Below are 18773 nucleotides of genomic sequence, written 5' to 3'. Positions count from 1 at the left end.
AAGGTGTTTTGATTGGACATACTGAAGCCCAGATCAAGTTGAGATTTCAAGAGCAGTTGGCACTTAGGAGAATCTGCCACTGTCCCCAAGGCACTGCCATGTGACCCACCCTGGTGGCCCTCTCAAACGTCTGGCCCTGCTGTCCTCCAGGCCCTGCCTCACCCCCTCCCCAGCCCCCACCGACCCCTTCCACCTCGAGACCTTGGCTACATGTGCCCTTCCAGCTACAGCCTAGTGGTCTCTGCGGCCCCGTCTGCTGCTGCTCTTCCTCTAGGACTCCACTCAGACGTGTCCCCCAGTTACTCTCCCAAACCTGACTGGAAAAGCAAATCAAGCAAAGTTTATCCAATGAAATATGCCATGCAGCTGTCAGCAGGAAGGAGGACAGTTCAAACACACTGATACAGAGCCCTGTTGAGGGTTGGATTGTGGCCCCAAAAAGATCCGTTCAAGTACTAACTCCAGGCAACTGAATCTGGCCTGATTTAGAACCTGGTCTCTGCAGATGTTTTTAGTTAAGATGAGGTCATACTAGAGTAGGGTGGGCCCTTAATCCCATATGACTGGTGCCCTTATACAAAGAGAAGACATGGAGACACAGACACACAGAAGGCAGCAAGAGATGGTGGCAGCGATCGGAGTGATGCGCTTGTGAGCCTAGGGAGCCAAGGATTGCCAACCGCCCCCAGAAGCTTGGAAGAAGCAGGGAACAGTTCGTCCCTCAGAGCCCCCAGAAGGAACAAACCCTGCCTGCAGCTGGAGTGTGGCCCTCAGAACTCCCAGAGGACACTTGGCTATTGTTTAGCCACAGTGTGTGGTGTTTTGTTACAGCAGCCCTAGGTGAAGGATGCAATCTCCAGGATCACTGTCAAGGGAAGACAGCAAAGAACAGAACAGTCAGGACCTCGGCCACACTTTGTGGGGGGTGCAGATGTCCCTCCGCCGCTCCATGCTGGCACTTGCCCAAAATGTGTTGGATGCCCTCTGGGAACTGGAGACTGTCCTTGACTCAGGAGGAGAGGCTGGACCCAGGGAGGTGGAAGGAGGTTTTCCTCTTCACTGCACAAGCCTGGGTTCTGGTAGTATTTTTAGTTTTTAGCACCTTCATATATCACTTATTCCAAATAATAAATTCAAATCAGAGGCCGGGCTCGGTGGCTCACACCTGTAATCCCAGCACTTTGGGAGGCTCAGGTGGGTGAATCACTTGAGGTCAGGAGTTTGAGACCAGCCTGGTCAACATGGTGAAACCCTGTCTCTAATAAAAATAGAAACATTAGCCAGGTGTGGTGGCGCACGCCTGTAATCCTAGTTACTCGGAGGCTGAGGCAGGAGAATCACTTGAACCTGGGAGGTAGAGGTTGCAGTGAGCTGAGAGAGCACCACTGCACTCCAGCCTGGGCAACAGAGCAAGACTCCATCTCAAAAAAAAAAAAAGTTCAAATCAGGGAGAAAAGAAAATGTAAAATAAATTCATTAAAAACAACAACTCCACTCCCTGCCTAGCAGATGTGTTGGTCATGTGAGGCCGCTGAACTGGGAAGTGGGAGGGAGCTGGAAGCCCCCCACCCCTTCAACCTTGCTCCTTGCCACACCACCCCTCACTTCTGAAGGGCTGGCCTGTGTGCTGTCCCCAGAGGGCAGGCAGCCGCAGGGTTCCTGGAGAAGCCCCACGGTGAGCAGGGCTGGAGAAAGGTTTGTGCTCAAATCAGTTCCTGACAAGGGTCACATGGGGGCCTTTCCAGAGAGTGCAGATGTGTGGAGAGATCCAGGGTGATGGGGACCACAGCCACAGGCCACACTCAAGCTGCCCTGAGGTTCAGCCACCCAGGCCTAGAGAGGCAAAGGGGCTGCCAAAGCTGGACATGGAGGAGCTAAGGAAGGGGTCCCTCTCTGTGCCCATGGCCAGGGTGTGTCCCCCACCCCTGGGAGCTTCCCCTGGTTTATTTCAGAGTAAAGAGAAGTGAGAGAGGCCAGGAGACCCCAGGGGTCAACAGCCAGCTTCCTCCCTCCCTGTAAAGCCCAACTTCACATGCTAGCACTAGGATTAAACAGGCACATGAACGGGGGCCCCTCTCGGACTCTCCCTCGTCAGTGGGCAGAGTTTCTTGGCTCAGCAGTTGGGAGGGAGAACCTCCAGGGCTGGTGGCTGCAGAGGCTCAGGATGCCAAGGGCTGACTCCAGGAGGCTGAACAGAACTGCAGGTGAGGTGGGCAGTGAGACCCCCGCACCACACCTTTGGCAAAGCTCCAGGATGCCCTCTTCCAGGAAGCCCTCTCTGACCTCCTAGGCTGGGTTAAGTACAATTGTGCCCAAGTTGCCCAGGTGGCTGAAATGGTCAGCTCCACTCAGACCTCCCCTCTTCCAGGAAGCTGTTTTTGGGACACGCCCTGCCCCTGCTGCCCCGCCCGCCAGTGCCCCTCACCACAGGCCTCTTTCTCATTGCTGGGGTGATGATAGCAGAGGGGCATCTGCTGAATGGCCAGGCTGCACCAGCGTGTTCATAAGCTTTACATTCCAATCCTCAAGCCCTTCATTAGCTTGCCTTGCAGATGAGAAAACAGGCTCTCAGATGTATCCGCAACTGCCCAGGTCACATGGCCAAGGCTGCTGTCAGGATCCGAGGGCACACACACCCCTGAGCTGGCCCCTTCGACTCCAGGGCAAGGGTGCTGAATGAAGCCCTTTCCTCCACCATATGCAAAGGCAGCCTCGCCACTTAAAAAACAAAGAACACTTTATTCCCTTGACAGTTTCTGTACAGCGACACCAGGCTGTGTAAAGCCCAGTGTCATCTTCACTGAGCACATTCCCCAGGACGCCTGGTGCGGCACTCTTCTGCCCCAGGCCCCAACTAGCCACCCCTGTGCCCACTAGCGGGCCCTGTGCCTTCACGGGGATGAAGCCCTGGCACTGAGAATGTCTGGGAGGCACCATTTACTGGGGAGCAGAGGGACTGACCTTTGGCTTCTTTGTGGCTGGAGGTGTTCCAGCCCTGGTGGGGGGGGTCCCATACTGTTCTCTGCTAAGCCCTCTGCACACCTTGGGGGATCCTGGCTGGCGGTGGTAGGTGGGCCAGAGACTCAGCTGTCCATCAGCTGGCCATGTCCCCATTTTATGGACAGGCAGCCTGAGGCCCAGAGGTGGAAGGATTTCTCCTTTTCTCCTTGCCACAGCTGCATCACACTTGAACTGTCGAGACCTCCACAGCTGGGCTGTTTGCTCCCCACCCTAGTCCCGTAGGCTGATATGTTGCCTCCAACAGACTCCATGGCTTCCCGGAGGGTGCAGGGTCCCCAGTTCACCCTCCAGCAGGAGTGGCAGCAGCTGGGGTACCCCTAGCAGTGGCATGTGGAGAAGCTGGGGTATGCAGAGGATCCAGTTCTGTGACACCAGGAGGCACACCAAGTTTTCCTGTCCCTAACACAGACCAGAGGGGTGGCCCATCACCCTCCCGGGTGGAGGATGTGTGGAGTGCAGGTCCCTGGGTGGCCCCTTGGTTGGCCATCAGAGACCCCCGGGAGCCAGCCTGCAGGGCAGGAGCACAATGGCGTGGCCAGGATCCGGAAAAGGGGCTGGAGTGTCTGCCTCAGTTTCCAGGATAATGGTGCAATGGCCTCGGCCAGGCCAGGTGCCGGCTGCCGCTGGGAATAATCTCTGACCTTCGTGACTCTACAGTGTGGGTATGAGGGTCCTTATTTCACAGATGAGAATACTGAGGCAAGAAGTTCTTGGCCAAAACTACCCAGCTTATCAGCAAAATTCAGCCCAAGTCTGATAGACTCCACAGCCCCCAGCATCCGAGCAGGAAGCAGGGCAATCGACTCAGGGGCCAATTTATGTCCCGGGTTTCTGAGAAGGAGCCCTGGGGAAGGAGGGCGGGGTGAGCGTCACAGGCTGGAGGGCTGCGCCAGGGAAGGCCCCGCAGGGGAAGCGGGCACAGCCTCGCCCTCGGGCCCGGCCTCCTCGCCGCGCGCATAGGTGAGCACCACGGTGACGGTGGCGAAGGTGGCAGCGTTGACGGGGAAGGCGCGCAGCAGCGTGGACGCCAGCCCCCGCGTGAAGACGCGCCAGCCCTCGGCGCGGTAGCTCTGGTGCACGCAGTCCAGGATGCCGCGGTAGCGCGGGGCGCCCCGCAGTCCGTCCGCCTGCAGCCGCGACTTGACCACGTCCACAGGGTAGGTCGAGAGCCAGGACATGATGCCCGACGTACCGCCCGCCAACAGCAGCTTGGGCACCAGCAGACGGTCGCCCGGCTCGCAGCTCAGCGCCCGCGTGAGAGCGTCATAGGTGAGGAAGTAGACGCCGAAGCTGGGCGTCTCACGCAGCAGCGTGGACACCATGCCCCGGTTGACGCCACGCAGACCCTCGTGCCCGTAGATCTGCACGAGGCAGTCCAGCGAGCCCTTGTAGGTGCGCGCTAGGCCCGCGTCCTGCAGCTGCAGCCGCGTCTTGGCGAGCTCCATGGGGCAGCAGATGACGCACTGGATGGCGCCCGCCGCCGCACCTGCCAGGAACTGGTTGAGCGGCGAGTCGTGGCCCAGAGCTCGAAGGGTGTTGCCCTGCACCCCGAACACCAGCGCGTTGATGAAGGTGAGCCCCATGAGTGGTGACCCCAGTCCCTTGTACAGGCCCAGCACCTGCGGGGACAGAGACGCCATCAGAGCCGGCAACGCGCACCTCCCGGGCCCTCCACGCGGAAGGGGGTTGGGGGATGGCAGCCCCAGCCCACCCCAGGGGCTCCTGAGGACCAAGCAGAATTTCGTTAGAACCTAGGTCCTGATTGGCCTCCTGGCCGTCCTGACACCTTCCTTCCTGGCTCTCTGGTCTGGGGTGGTGGCAGCCCGGAAGCTAGTTCCCCATCCTGTGCCTCCCGAGCCCCACCAGCCCAGGCCACTCACGCTCTCTTGCTTGATGATGGACTTGAAGCAGTGCAACGTCCCACGGTACTGAGGCTTCTCCATGCTCTGGACCTGAAGCCGCACCTGGAAGGAGAGGGTCCAGTGAGAGGCAGGCAGGCAGGGCCAGAGCACCCAGCTCCCGGGTCTGGCGCTCGGGCTGCCTGGGAGGGTCTCCCAAGGAGGCCGGGCACTCAGGCACAGTCTAAGACTTTTGTAATTCCAGGGCAGGGCGGGCCAGGTATCTATGCCTTCTCAGGATGGGGTGCCAGTAGGCAAACAGCTACAGGGACAGGCTGCTGGAGACAGGGTAGGGGGTCCCCAAGATCTCAGACCAGTTGAGGTTAAGCCTCTTGTGTACACTATGGCTGCACAGTGCATTACCGGTGGGGCATGAACGGCCTCCTGAGACCGGCCTGTTCTCCAGGTGATGCTTGTCATACTGCTGAGTGAGCGGCCCATGTCCCAGACTAGGCTGAAGGGCCCCTGCCCTAATGTCCCATCAGAGACTGGCTTCGAGGCAATAGGCACAAAAAGTGATAAGCCTGGCCAGGTGCAGTGGCTCACGCCTGTAATCCCAACACTTTGGGAGGCCGAGGTGGGTGGATCACTTGAGGTCAGGAGTTCAAGACCAGCCTGGCCAACATGGCAAAATCGTGTCTGTAAAAAAAAATTAGCCTAGCGTGGTGGCATACGCCTGTAATCCCAGCTACTCAGGAGGCTGAGGTGGGAGAATTGCTTGAACCCGTGAGGCAGAGGATGCAGTGACGTCATGCCACTGCACTCCAGCCTGGGCGAGAAAGGAACACTCCGTCTCAATAAATAAATAAAAACAAAAGCAATGACCTTGGCTCCAGGAGCTCCTGCCTGGTCTCTGCCAGTAGCCTCTCGTGAGAACAGCAGTTATGAGTTTATAATAGAGTGGTGGCAAGAGAACAGCCAACAACCTCCTTGGGGACCCACGTCAGCAGCTCTGGGGCCTGGGACGCTGGTCAGGCCCCGCCGCCTCCCAGCCCAGTGGCCCAGAACCTCTTCCATGTCAAAGCACTCTTTGTTGCCTATGAGCTTATCGCTCAATAGGAGGCTCAGAGTTGCAGAGCGGGGGGTGGGAGTAAACTAGGTCAAGTCACATTCTCAGGGGCTGGTTCCCTAGGTCTGACTCAGAAATGATCATTCTTACAGCCAGGGCCACAGCCTTCGGTACTAGGCAGCATGGGACAGGGGAGGGCTTCACACTCAATTATCTCGGCATTGGGACAACTGCCCCCATTTCCAAGATGGGAAGACTGAGGCTCAGAGATGTTTAACAACTTGGCCAAAGCTGTCCTCTCCAGGGACATGAGCAGCTGTGTTGGTCAGAGTGAGGGCGGGAGGGAGTGCTGGCAAGGGAGAGCCCTCACCGGGAAGAGCCAGGCTTCTGCCCAGATTCTGGAACCTTTTCCAATTCTCTCCACCAGAATAGGTGGGCCCCCTGTTGGTGAATGCACTCACAAAAAATGTTTTGTTAGGAAACAAGTACCATCTCAGCACCCCCAGGACCTCAACAGCTGGAAGCCAATGCTTCAAGATTGGCCCGAAGCACCCCTCCCACCCTGGAGGCCCAGTTCTTGGCCAGCACCTTGATGTGAGGTTTGCTGCTTTCCCTTCAATGTTCTGGGGTCTCTGGGGGGATCTCTCTGTTCCTCCTGCAGCCCCAACACTGGCACTAAGAGGCCTGTGTGAGTACAACTGATGTGACATGGAGCTGTCCCTTCCCAGGTTGGATACTCAATGCCACCTGGGTAGTGTTGTGAAGTCTTTGCAGGTCACAGACACTGGTGAATGCCCAAGTCCAGCCGGCTGGGGAATGTCAGGCTTAGGTCAACTCAGCTTGTCCCACCAACGTGGGCAGAGGCCTCTCCCCACTTTGTTTCTGACCCCTCAGTACCCCGCAGTCTGTGACGAGCCCTCGCTTTCTGGGAGAGGAACTGTGGCCCAGTGTCCCAAGTCTTCTCCTCTACAGCTCAGGCTCTTAAAATCTTGGGGTGCCAGGCTCTCCTTTGAGGATTGATGGGAACGGACCCACCCCTGAGAAACTAGTCATTTGGACACAAGTTTAGGAAGCTCCCAGCTCCCCATAGGGCCGAGAGACCCCCACATGAGGACCCCCAATCCAGAGGGGGCTGATTGTTTTTGACCAGTCCGAGCCCCCACCCCAGGACCTGTGCTGAGCCCAGGCTTGCCTCACACCCTCCCTGTCCCCTGCTACAGAGGGAACTCTGGGGTAGGGGAGATGGGCATGACAGGGTGGGGTCCAGGCTGGGGTCGGGTTCACCTGGTCTGTACTTACTAGCGCTCTCCAGGGTGAGGCTTACGCCCATCTACAACAAAGTTACACTTTTGCTATGGATGGAGACAGCCCCTAGCTCAGAAAGTAAAGGCGGTTAAAGCAACAAAATTTCAACATGACATCCAGGCGCGGAGCCCCCACAGCCAGCCCCCACCCACCCTCCCCATCCCATGCCCAGGGATGGCAGGTCACCCCTCATCACAGGTCAAGACGACTGCTCCCTGATTATTGTTGTGTCCAAGGAAGCAGGACAGAAAACTCCCTTCATGCAGAAACACATGTGAAGGCCGTGTGCTTCAGGACGGTGGCTGTGGTTCTGGGCGCTATAGAGGAGATCCAGATCTTGGATTATTTCAGTCCCAAGGGCCTGGGGGAATAAACTGTGACTGTCCCAGCCATGAGATAGTCTGTGGCCATGTGACAGTACGGACTGACACAGACTCGGGTGGCCCCTGATGATTCTAGGGTACAGCTGCAGTTATATTCAACCAGGCAAAAGGGACCCGTGGTGTTGGAAGTGAGGACAGTGGGCCAGGCCTGTCATCCCAGCACTTCAGGAGGCCAGGGCAGGAGGATCACTTGAGCCCAGGAGTTTCAGACCAGCTGGGCAACATATCAAGACCCCATCTCTACTAATAACTTAAAAAAAAAATGAGCTAGGCACGGTGGTGTGTGCCTGTAGTTTCAGCTACTTGAGAGGCTGCGGTGGGAGGATTGCTTGAGCCTGGGAAATCAAGGCTGCAGTGGGCTATGATTGCACCATTGCACTCCACCTGGGGTGACAGAGCAAGACCATGTCTCAAAAACAAGGAGGAAGTTAGGCCAGTGGAAGCCTCAGAAGAAGGGGAGGGAGGAGTTGATAGGAGCAGGAGGGAAGACTCCCAGAGGGCTGGCCATGTTCTGTTTCTCCTGGGTGGCAGCTCCCCACGCATGTGTTTTGCAATGACTTGTACACCTAGGATGTGTGCACTTTCTTTCTTTTTTTTTTTTTTGAGACGGAGTCTCATTCTGTTGCCCAGGCTGGAGTGTAGTTATGCGATCTTGGCTTACTACAAGCTCCGCCTCCCGGGTTCACGCCATTCTCCTGCCTCAGCCTTCCGAGTAGCTGGGACTGCAGGCACCCACCACCACGCCCGGCTAATTTTTTGTATGTTTAGTAGAGACAGAGTTTCACTGTGTTAGCCAGGATGGTCTTGATCTCCTGACCTTGGGATCCACCTGCCTCGGCCTCCAGAAGTGCTGGGATTACAGGCGTGAGCCACTCGCCCGGCCGGATGTATGCACTTTCTATATGTGCTGGATCCCAACTAAAAACAAACAGTAGCCAGGCGTGGTGGCACGTGCCTGTAATCCCAGCTACCCGGGGGGGTTGGGGGGCGGGAACTGAAGCAGGAGAATCACTTGAACCCAGGAGGAAGAAGTTGCAGTGAGCCAAGGTCGCGCCACTGCACTCCAGCCTGAGTGACAGACACAGACTCCGTCTCAAAGAAAAAAAGTTCAGCTTTTTAAGGTAGGTATGTCCAGATGTGATACTGCTGGAGCGACAGTGGCAAAAAAAAAAAAAAAAAAAAAAAGGATCACATATAGATCTTCTCAAAGACCACCCTCCAGACGTGGGGAAGGAGGGTCTGGGGAGTAAAACCTCACGGGCTGGAGAAACTCCCGTCCCTGCGTCACTTCAGGGGTGCTGCTGGCGGGCTCAGTGGTTCAGGACGGCGGAGCACCACGACGAAAGTGCTCCCAGGCCTGGCCGGGCGTGGTGGCTCACGCCTGTAATCCCAGCACTTTGGGAGGCCGAGGCGGGCAGATCACAAGGTCAGGAGATCGAGACCATCCTGGCTAACACGGTGAAACCCTGTCTCTACTAAAAAAAAGTACAAAAAATTAGCCGGGTGTGGTGGCAGGCGCCTGTAGTCCCAGCTACTTGGGAGGCCGAGGCAGGAGAATGGCGTGAACCCGGGAGGCGGAGCTTGCAGTGAGCCGAGACCGCGCCATTGCACTCCAGCCTGGGTGACTGAGTGAGACTCTGTCTCAAAAAAAAAAAAAAAAAAAAGAAAGTACTCCCAGGCCTGCCAGGGGCTGCCTGAGGGGGCCAGGCAGGAGCCCAGCAGGTCTGGCCGATTCATAGCTCAGAGAGCCCAGGCCTCCATGGAGCTGGAAAGAGGAAGTGAATGTGAAGCTCTTCTTGGCTGCAAGAGGCATTCACAACACATGACCACGAGATATAAACACAGTGCAACGTGGACACTACCAGGCTGTCCTGGGCTGCTCTGGCCTGGGGGAGGCTTCACGGGTGGCCTGGCTAGGCAGCGCGTGGGCATGGCTGGGGCCGGGGGCTGTGTGGGCAGGCTCTGCACAGCCTCACTCTCGGCAGGCAGGTGCAGCAAACGTGGGGCCACTGCCTGCCAAGAAAGCCTGGCCCTTCAGCCTCCTCCCCAAATTGGCCCACAGTGGATAGAAGAGTTGTGCTTTTCAGAGCTAGCATTTAATCCAACATAAATTATGCTGTTGAGCACTGGCACGATGACAACGTTTGAGCCCAAAGATACAGGGACTTGCCCAAGGTCATGCAGAAAACCGGCTGGCAGAGGGACCCGGACCTGCACAAGGCCCAGGGACAGAGCTTTTTAAGGTCACAGCCAATGCATAAGGCCGGGCCCTCACTCTTGTGCTGGATGCAACTCAGCCCTATGGTAAGTCACTGTCTCTGCCAACACACACCTGGGCTCACTAGAAAAGGAGACCAGAAGCCTCCCTCAAACCTAGCTCAGGGTGCACATTCTGCCTTGCCGTCAGCTGTGCCTTCCCTCAGTGGGAAGAGGGGCCACATGTAGCGCTGCCAACAAGCACAAGGCTGGTCTGGTGAGCGCCACTCACAGCTTGCCCTGGGGCCCAGGGAAAAGGGCGAAGAAGGGCCCCACTGGGCTACTTTCAGGACATACAGCCCAACCACAAGTGGAGGGTGGGGATTTATTTGAGAATTTCCAGCTGGAGGACATAGATTTCCTTGGTTTCTGTTCTGGGGGGTCTGAGAACCTGGAAGTCCGGTTCATGGAGGTGTGGGGTGTTATCAAGGAACCGGCTAACAGGGCCCTTCCTCAGGCCTCTGGCACGTGGGAAACCATCATTCGGATTCTCTGTAAGGACGATCACCACTCGGTGAAGATCATGTTCATGGGAGATACGAGTTTTTTTTTTTTTTTTTTGTATTTTCTCTCTGAGCTTTTCTTTCTTTCAAGGAACTGTTTGGGGGAATTCTGCATGGGAACGATGTGGGTGCCCCTTGCTCTGGGTGGGAGAAAACCTCAGCACCTCGGTCCCAGCTGGCCAAGCTCAGGATGGACTTGGCCACGAACCCAGCTTGTGGATCAGCCCCAGCTGGGAGATGCCAGGACAAAGCAGCGAGGAAGGTTCAACCCGGCCTGGTGTAAAAGCAGCTGCCCACCTGGGGCTGTACACGGAAACAGGCTTCCAGCCACCCCAACCCTGTGAGCCTCTCTCCAATGTATGCGCCGAGGAAAAAAAACAGCGATGAGACTCACCTTGACTGTGTCAAACGGGTGTCCCACAAGCACGCCTGCCACACCTGGAGGAGGAGAGGGGGACTTGTGACCCACATACCTCAGAAACGCAGTGCAGAGTGCTGGGCAGGAGGGGGTTCTGACAAGGAAGACTGGCAGGAGCTGCTGCCAGGGAAAGGACATTGGCCAAGCACCTGCGGGTGCAGCAGGCAGATCCCATGAGCCCCTGGAATCCTCACGTCCAGTGTGGGGGTACGCATGTGACATCACAAGGCCAAGCCAGCATCTGTCCCACTCAGCGCTGGTGTCTCATCTGCGGGCTGCTGCTCTCCACAGATGACTGGTCTGGGTGGCTGACAGCAGAAGTTGTCCCCTGGGAGGCTGCACACACTATTTCTGGGATGTCCCACTAATCCAAACACCTGACATAGGCAGGAGGCTCCAGGGATGTTGGACTTTGGAGTCAGACCCTCCCCAGATTTGAATTTTCCCCCTGCCGCTCATCAGCCTGGCATGCTCCCAAATGACTCTGTCTCTGGGCCTCACTCTCCTTACCTGTAAAGGTTTACCTCCCTCCCCCAGGGTGGCCATGGAGACCGAACAGGGTAATGGCCCCTTGGGAGTGACGACCCCAGGTCCTGATGCACTGGCTGACACCTCCGTCCCCTTCCCTGAGTGGGAGCCACCTTGAGCCCAGGGAGACAGCTTGTGACTGTGGGGTCATCCTTGGTTATTGTTTCAGGTCCTGCCAAAAATCCAGCCCCTCTTGAAGGACAAAGGTTCACCCCGCCAAAATGGCTCACAAACACTTCTCAAGAGTCCTAAACGCTGTGCAGGTGGTAACCATCTCTGAGTCTTGCCACCACTGTGAGTAAGGCAGCCTCATTACCCATTTCACAGGAGAAACAGGCTCAGTGAGGTCAGGTAACTGACTCTGACTCCCATGTTCCTCTCCTGGAGTTTCACGTGGACATCTGTTCAAGCTCTCCCTTTACTGCCAGTAATGTTTATGTATAATTAACACAGCTGGCATCTGCTGAGTAAAAAACGAACATTACAACCCATTCTTACTCTTCCACTTAATGCCTGTGGCAGTTACTATGCATCTCCATAAATTGAACTTTGTATCTTTACCTAACGTCCTCTCCATCCTTTAATACTTTGGACCTGGACAAGTGTGGTGACTCACGCCTGTAATCCCAGCACTTAGAGAGGCCAAGGTGGGCGGATCACTTGAGGTCAGGAGTTCAAAACCAGCCTGGCCAACATGGTGAAACTCCGTCTCTACTAAAAATACAAAAATTAGCCGGGTGTGGTGGTAGGTGCCTGTAGTTCCAGCTACTCAGGAGGCTGAGGTGGAAGAATTGCTTGAACCCAGGAGGCAGAGGTTGCAGTGAGCTGAGATCGCACTACTGCACTCCAGTGACCCACAGAGCGAGACTCTGTTTCAAAAAAAAAAAAAAAAAAAAACTTTGGACCCTAATACCCACTTGATACTAACTTTAACTTTGCCAATTCTGCTTTCTCTTTGGTTACATGTGACTGGTATGGTTTTGTCCAACTTGTAATTTTGGTGTTTTTGTTTTTTGAGACAAGATCTCACTCTGTTACCCAAACTGGAGTGCAGTGGCATAATCCTGGCTCACTGCAACCTCCACCTCCTGGGCTCAAGCGACCCTCCTGCCTTAGCCTCCCAAGTAGCTGGGACAACAGGCATGAGATACCACACACAGCTAATTTTTGTAATTTTGGCAGAGACGGGTCTTGCCATGCTGCCCAGGCTGGGTTCAAGAAAACGCAAACTCCTGGGTTCAAAAAAACCCAAGCCTCCCAAAGTGCTGGGATTACAGACGTGAGCCACTGTGCCCAATGTGTAGTTTTGAACCTTTTCTTACTAACTTGTTTTTAGATGTTTGTTGTAAGCAACTATAACTGGATTTTGTTTTCTAACCCAGTCTAAAGCAGTCTGATTTTGCTAGAACAACTGAGGGATCTGCCATTTTTATGCCACTTTATTTTATGTAAATGGTTTATTTTACTCCCTTTTGCATATTTTTGATGGTTTGGGAAAAATTACTATTTATTCCCTTTCTTTTTTTGAGTCTTGCTCTGTCACTCAGGCTGGAGTGCAGTGGTGTGATCTCAGCTCACTGCAACCTCTGCCTCCCGGGTTCAAGTTATTCTCTTGCCTCAGCAGGACTACAGGCCCTCCCCACCACACCCAGCTAATTTTTGTATTTTTAGTAGAGAAGCGGTTTCGCCATGTTGGCCAGGCTGGTCTAAAACTCATGACCTCATTGATCTACCTGCCTCAGCCTCCCAAAGTGCTGGGATTACAGGTGTGAGCCACCACGCCCAGCTATTTATTTCCTTTCTAATTGTTCATTTGTAATTTCAGCAAAGGGTTACTTCCTGCTTCTTTTTATTTATTTATTTTTTGAGATGGAGTCTCGCTCTGTTGCCCAGGCTGGAGTGCAGTGGTGCTATCTTGGCTCACTGCAAGCTCCGCCTCCCGGGTTCACGCCATTCTCCTGCCTCAGCCTCCCAAGTAGATGGGAATACAGGCACCCGCCACCATACCCGACTAATTTTTTGTATATTTAGTAGAGACGGGGTTTCACCATGTTAGTCAGGATGGTCTCGATCTCCTGACCTCGTGATCCACCCGCCTCGGTGGCCCAAAGTGCTGGGATTACAGGTGTGAGCCACCGCGCCCATCACTTCCTGCTTCTAATACGTCTAATCATTATATAGAAACAGGGTAAGCACCGCCTCCCCCACAACTCTCTCTGCCTCCTTCTGCCCCACCCACCCCAGTCAGAGCTACCTGAAGAAGGCTCCCATCCCTGCCACCTTCCACTGACATTTTCCTAGAGACCGTGAGACTCAATGCACAATGATTCCCTCTCTTTCCATCTTGGGGTCTCTACTCATCAACTGCCATTTCATTAGACCCTTTCTTTTTTTTTCTTTCTTTTTTTTTGAGACAGAGTCTCACTCTGTCACCCAGGCTGGAATGCAATGGTGCGATCTCGGTTCACTGAAACCTCCACCTCCCAGGTTCAAGTGATTTTTGTGTTTCAGCCTCCCAAACAGCTGGAACTACAGGCTCCTGCCACCACGCCCGGCTAATTTTTGTATTTTTAGTAGAGGCGGGGTTTCGCCATGTTGGCCAGGCTGGTCTTGAACTCCTGACCTCAAGTGAGCCACCTGCCTCAGCCTCCCAAAGTGCTGGGATTACAGGCTTGAGCCACCAAGCTCAGCCCAAAATCTATTTCTTTTTTTTTTTTTTTGAGATAGTCTTGCTCTGTCACCAACGCTGGAGTGCAATGGTGCGATCTCGGCTCACTGCAATCTCTGTCTCCTGGGTTTAGGTGATTCTCCTGCCTCAGCCTCCTGTGTAGCTGGGACTACAGGTGCGCACCACCACACCCAGTTAATTTTTGTATTTTTAGAGATGGGGTTTCACCATGTTGGCCAGGAGGGTCTCAATCTCTTGACCTCGTGATCCACCCATCTCGGCCTCCCAAATTGCTGGGATTACAGGTGTAAGTCACCAAACCTGGCTCAAAATCTATTTCTTAATCTGGCTGGGGAACAGTATGAACACTCTGGTGGAGAATCCTGGGCCCAGGCCAGCCTTGGTCCTCTGGCTTTCAGTGCTGCAGATGAGAAATCTGCTGCCAATGTTTTTTTTTTTTTCTCCTTTGTCAATGATTTATTTATTCTGGGGGAGGTCGCTGAGATTTTATCTGTGGATTTCAAGAATGTCACCAGGAGATGCCAAGGGTGTGTCTTTTTCTTTAAAGTAACCCTGCCTGGAGCTCTACCAACACTTTCACTGTGCAGACTCATGCCCTCTTCTGATCAGGGAAAATTTCCACTATTATTTATTCATCATATTAATCATCTCCAGACCTGTTCCTTCTTCTTCCAGAGCCTCTAACATTCACAGGTGGATGAAGAAGCAACCACCAAGCCTACCTTTTCTTTCGTGACTTCCATTTGGGTTTCTAGTTTTCTGGGAGGCCTTTGTATCCTGGAAACAGGAAATCCATCCTCTTTTCCACTTCAGCTTTTTAATTTTCTAAATCTGAAAATCCTAGTTCTAGAACCTCTTTTCTTGGGAAGTTTCTGGATTTCCCTGGGTTTTGGAAACTGAACACTTGCCTAGGATGTGCCACTGGACTTTACTTCTCCCTCCAGCGGGCGGCCCCTCGAAGCCCCTCCATGTCGCCTGAAGCTAGGTCCAGCTGTGTGATCCCCTTCCTGTGGGTGCATGGTCACGCCTCTGGCCCCAGACCTGCCCAGGTGACAGCAACAGCAACAGGGCAAGGGAGGGAGAGGGCAGGAAGACCCTTACGCCACTTGCCTCTGGTGGGAGGCCCCACTCAAGTCTCCCAGGAGAGGCACTGGTTCCCACTTTCTCTTCTGACTTGTTTCAGCACCCGTCGGCGAGGGGCTTGGTCTCCTTCACCCCAAAGAACCCATCCTCAGGAACAGCGTGGGCTGTGGGGCTGGCCTCCATTGGAGGAGCCTCCTCACCACCTTCCTGAGTGCACGAGGAGGCCTCCAGTCACACCAGCAGAAGCAGAACCCTGTCTCCCAACTCCAAAGCCACCGTCTACTGTCCTCCCTAAGCTAGGCTCCGGGGGCAATCCCCACCCAACAGTCCTCAGGGCTGGGCGGGGTGGGGAGGAACCACTGTCCTGGGGATGGCTGGTAGCAGAGGTGGTAGAAAGAGGCACCCCTCCCTCTCGGGGTTTACCTCTCCTCCCGGGTTCTCCCACCCCCTGGCTGAGCTTTTCTCTCTGTGCCTGTTTCTGTCCATCCAGAGCCCAGTGTCTATGTGGACTCAAGATTTGGGTTATCCCTCAGTAGGGGAGAGGGGGAGGCATTCCAAACCTTCCACCATGCAAGGCCCCAAGGATGCTGTCAGTCAAGATGCTGGCCCCGCCTCCCTGAGAAGTTAAAACGCGTGACCCACACTAGGCGAATAGTAGGGAGTGGACAGTCCCCCTCCCCAGCCACCAAGGAGAAGCACTGGCATTATCTGCCCTGAGCCTGTAGGTTGGGGGCACCCCAAGAAAGAGCCAGGCAGGGGCTGCTGGGGTACAGGTCCCAAGGTGGGGTGCCTCTGGGCAGGCTGTCAGTGTGACCCCAGCTGTGCCAGGGACCTGGAGCGTGGGACACAGTCAGTTCACTGTCCTGAGGGCCCACCCCAGCACCCTAGAGGAAGGGGGAGAGAGGACTGCATCCTCTGGCCATCAGAGGAGCACATGGTGTGACTTTGCTCTAGTACCCCCACCTCTCTGGGCCAAGGTTTCTCCGATGAGACCAGGAGTGAGCCCCCAGGTGACTTCTGTCCTTGTCCACCTGGGAGGCTCAGGCTTACGCTTGCAGAGCCTTAGCTGGGTGGCCATTATGTGCCTGGGGGTTGCACGAAAAGCAGGGCCTGGGGGCAGGGGGGTGGCCTGTGCCCCAGTGCTACAGCACCAGACAGTGCCAGTCCTTGACCCACAAACCTGGGGCAGGGGGCATGGATATAATCTCTCCCAGGTGGGCCTATGAGGATGGACAGCGAAGGACATTCCAGGCAAGAAGGCCTGCGCGAGCGAAGTGCAGAGGAGACCACAGATGTGCCGGGAGGCGCCAAGCAGGCCTGCCTTCAGGGGAAGTGTTCCTGCCCCAAACCCCGGTGTTTCCAGGAGAGCAGCACCGACGGTAGAGCCACTGCAGAAGGAACTCTGACCATCCGGGGAAAGAATCCCCACTCCTCAAAGGCTGGAAGGAGGTGTTGGCCTGGGGACAGCCCCTCACCCCCACCTGCTGGAGCTGGTAGTCGGTGGGGAGCAAGGGTGGAGCAAACAGCGAAATCACAAGCGGGAGGGGAAGGTGAGAATGGAATCCGCAGAGGACACGCCCCCTCTGTCTCCAAGGCACCCAGCGCTAGGGACAAACCCCCCAGCGATTAGCAGCAAACTCTGGGCTTTGCGCCCCGCAGCTTCCGACTAGGTAACCGACCGAGAAGTTCTAATTCCCTTCAGCGCACATCACCTCCCCAACACACTCCCTTTTCAACGAGTCCCTCGCCCAAGAAGCAGGCTCCGACGCCACAGGTTTAAATACTTAAGGCGACCGCTAGCCACTCTTCCGCCAGGGCTCTCAGCGCTAGCCGGGAGCTGAGGGTTTACTCGAGCCAAACCCAAGTAGATGAAGAGCGGAGAACAAGGGCAGGTGCTGGGAGAAAAGTGGGACCAAACAGGGATAACCGGCCGGCCCTCTCTGCAACTCCCGCCGCCAACCACCCTCCCCCGCCCCCGATATCTAACCTAGCCTCCCAATGAATCCTGGTGAATAAATTAACCCTCAAGGTAAAAGCAGAGAAGCCAGAGGCCCAACAGGGAAGGCCGTGCCCGATGCCCACGGTCGGGGCACGGGAGAGCCTGGACTGCACGCCCGCCCGGGCCCTCCCGAGGACAACTGCATGGGAGGAACCCCAGAGCCGCGACTGCGCCTCGGAGAAGGTGCCCCACACCGGCTCGCCCGACCCACTCACCACCCCCCTTCTGCCCCCAACAGCTCACAAAACCGCGTAGGAAGGGGCGGCGTTCCAAGGCGTGACTCGGAGCCAGAGCGGTTCAGTACCCTCCAAGGCCAGCCGAGTAGGGAGTCGGCCCCGTAGCCCCAATCCCGCTGGACAGCTGCGCGGGACCGGGTGGAGTCAGCCCCGAAATATACGGCCGGGGGAGGGGACCCTGCTCCCAGTGCGCAACGGATGGGGATGGGGGAGGGGAGGGAGATGAGCCCGAGACCTCAGCGCGGGGGGCAGTGGGGCATCCTCACGGCAGTCCTGGCCTCCGCCTAGCCACGGTGCTGCCCCGGCGCCCCAGACCTCCCGTCCGAGCGTGCCCAGAGAGAATAAAGACACCTGCCCTCGCGGACAGCCCGGGCCAGAAGTCAATTTACGCCCACGAGAGCCGCCCGAGGCAAGAGAACTGTGGTCCCCATTCGCAGGCGCGGCGACCCCCGCTAGCGGTAAGCCGCGAGGCCAGGGCGTGCTGGTGGGCCGACCTCCCTCCCCGGACGCCTTGCCCCGGCCCGGCCCGCCGCCTCCTTACCCCCCGCGCATCCAGCCAAGAAGTCCAGCGCCATGGCCGGGTCCCCGGCGAGGCCGCCTTTCCTCCTCGTCCTCCCCCTGAGGCCCCTTGCCGGGCTGGGCGCCGTCGGGGTCCCCGAGCTCGCGGTGCCGGGGCTGGGTCTGGCCGCCCCTCCTGGCGCGGAGCCTGGGCAGGCGCGGTCAGGGATCGTGGGGACGGCGGCAGCGGTGAGGCCCGCGCTGGTCCCTCGGCGGCGGCGGACTCACTGGATCCCCTCCTGCCCGCGGTCCCTCACCTCGGGCCGCGCGCCCCACCCCTCGTGCCTGCCGGCAGCGCCCGGGCGGGGGCGCCGAGCGAGGCCAATGGGCGGGCACGGCGCGGACAACACCCCGGGCACTGCGTTTCGCCGCCGCGCCTCATTGGCCGGGCATGCGCGGGAGGGCGGGGCGCGGGGGACGTGGTGGGCGCGCGGGCGGGGCGCGGGGGCGCCTCAGACAAAGAGCGCGCTGGGTGCGCAGGTCCGGCGGGAGGGGACGCGCGGGGCGGCAGGTTTGGGCAGAGGACCCCGGGAGTACGCGGGGTGGCTCTGTTCTGGACCGGGCCGGGAACCGGACCCTGGGTTCGGGGTTCGGAGCCCAGCGCCGCCGCAGAACCTCAGCGCCTTCGCCTGTGCCGTGCGGACCCTGCCGCGATAACGGCCGTGGAGCGCCGGGACGTTCCGAGGCCCGCAGGCTGGGACGCCGCTAGTTGTGAAACTCCGCGAGCGGGAATCGCCTCTGGGGAGCCTCCGCCCGTCCCGCCTGCGCGCCCGCGGCGGCGGTGGCCTCCGGGGCTTCCGGCGTCCTGGCCGAACCCGCCGGGTTCTGGGGGTCGGACGCGCACGGGCGCTTCCGGCGGGGCCTGAGGCTGGGATTTGGGCGGAGAG

General features: G+C 57.0%; 1 protein-coding gene across 18 annotated transcripts; it reads right to left on the bottom strand.

The window, feature by feature from the left end:
* Positions 1 to 2719: 2719 nt before the first annotated feature.
* Positions 2720 to 18196, bottom strand: SLC25A29 (solute carrier family 25 member 29). Of its 18 annotated transcripts, none has more exons than XM_055288197.2 (5): positions 17870 to 18194; positions 10943 to 11101; positions 10770 to 10813; positions 4902 to 4985; positions 2720 to 4640 (listed from the first exon to the last, which is right to left on the bottom strand). In XM_055288197.2, exons 2-5 carry the CDS (start codon positions 11013 to 11015, stop codon positions 3891 to 3893), a joined length of 951 nt encoding a protein of 316 aa, XP_055144172.1. In that variant the 5' UTR covers positions 11016 to 11101; positions 17870 to 18194; the 3' UTR covers positions 2720 to 3890. The 18 variants fall into 18 exon arrangements, with proteins under 18 accessions (XP_055144172.1, XP_063500003.1, XP_055144179.1 ...); XM_063643933.1 differs by lacking the exon at positions 10943 to 11101 and adding an exon at positions 6299 to 7299 and having other exon boundaries at positions 7420 to 10813; XM_055288204.2 differs by lacking the exon at positions 10943 to 11101 and adding an exon at positions 6517 to 7299 and having other exon boundaries at positions 7420 to 10813.
* Between the last annotated feature and the right edge of the window lie 577 nt (positions 18197 to 18773).

The sequence above is a fragment of the Symphalangus syndactylus genome, chromosome 8 (assembly GCF_028878055.3).
Source record: "Symphalangus syndactylus isolate Jambi chromosome 8, NHGRI_mSymSyn1-v2.1_pri, whole genome shotgun sequence".
NCBI classification, from domain to species: Eukaryota; Metazoa; Chordata; class Mammalia; order Primates; family Hylobatidae; genus Symphalangus; species Symphalangus syndactylus.
Note: the sequence above shows the minus strand (reverse complement) of the source record. Positions and strands in the feature narration are given on the sequence as shown.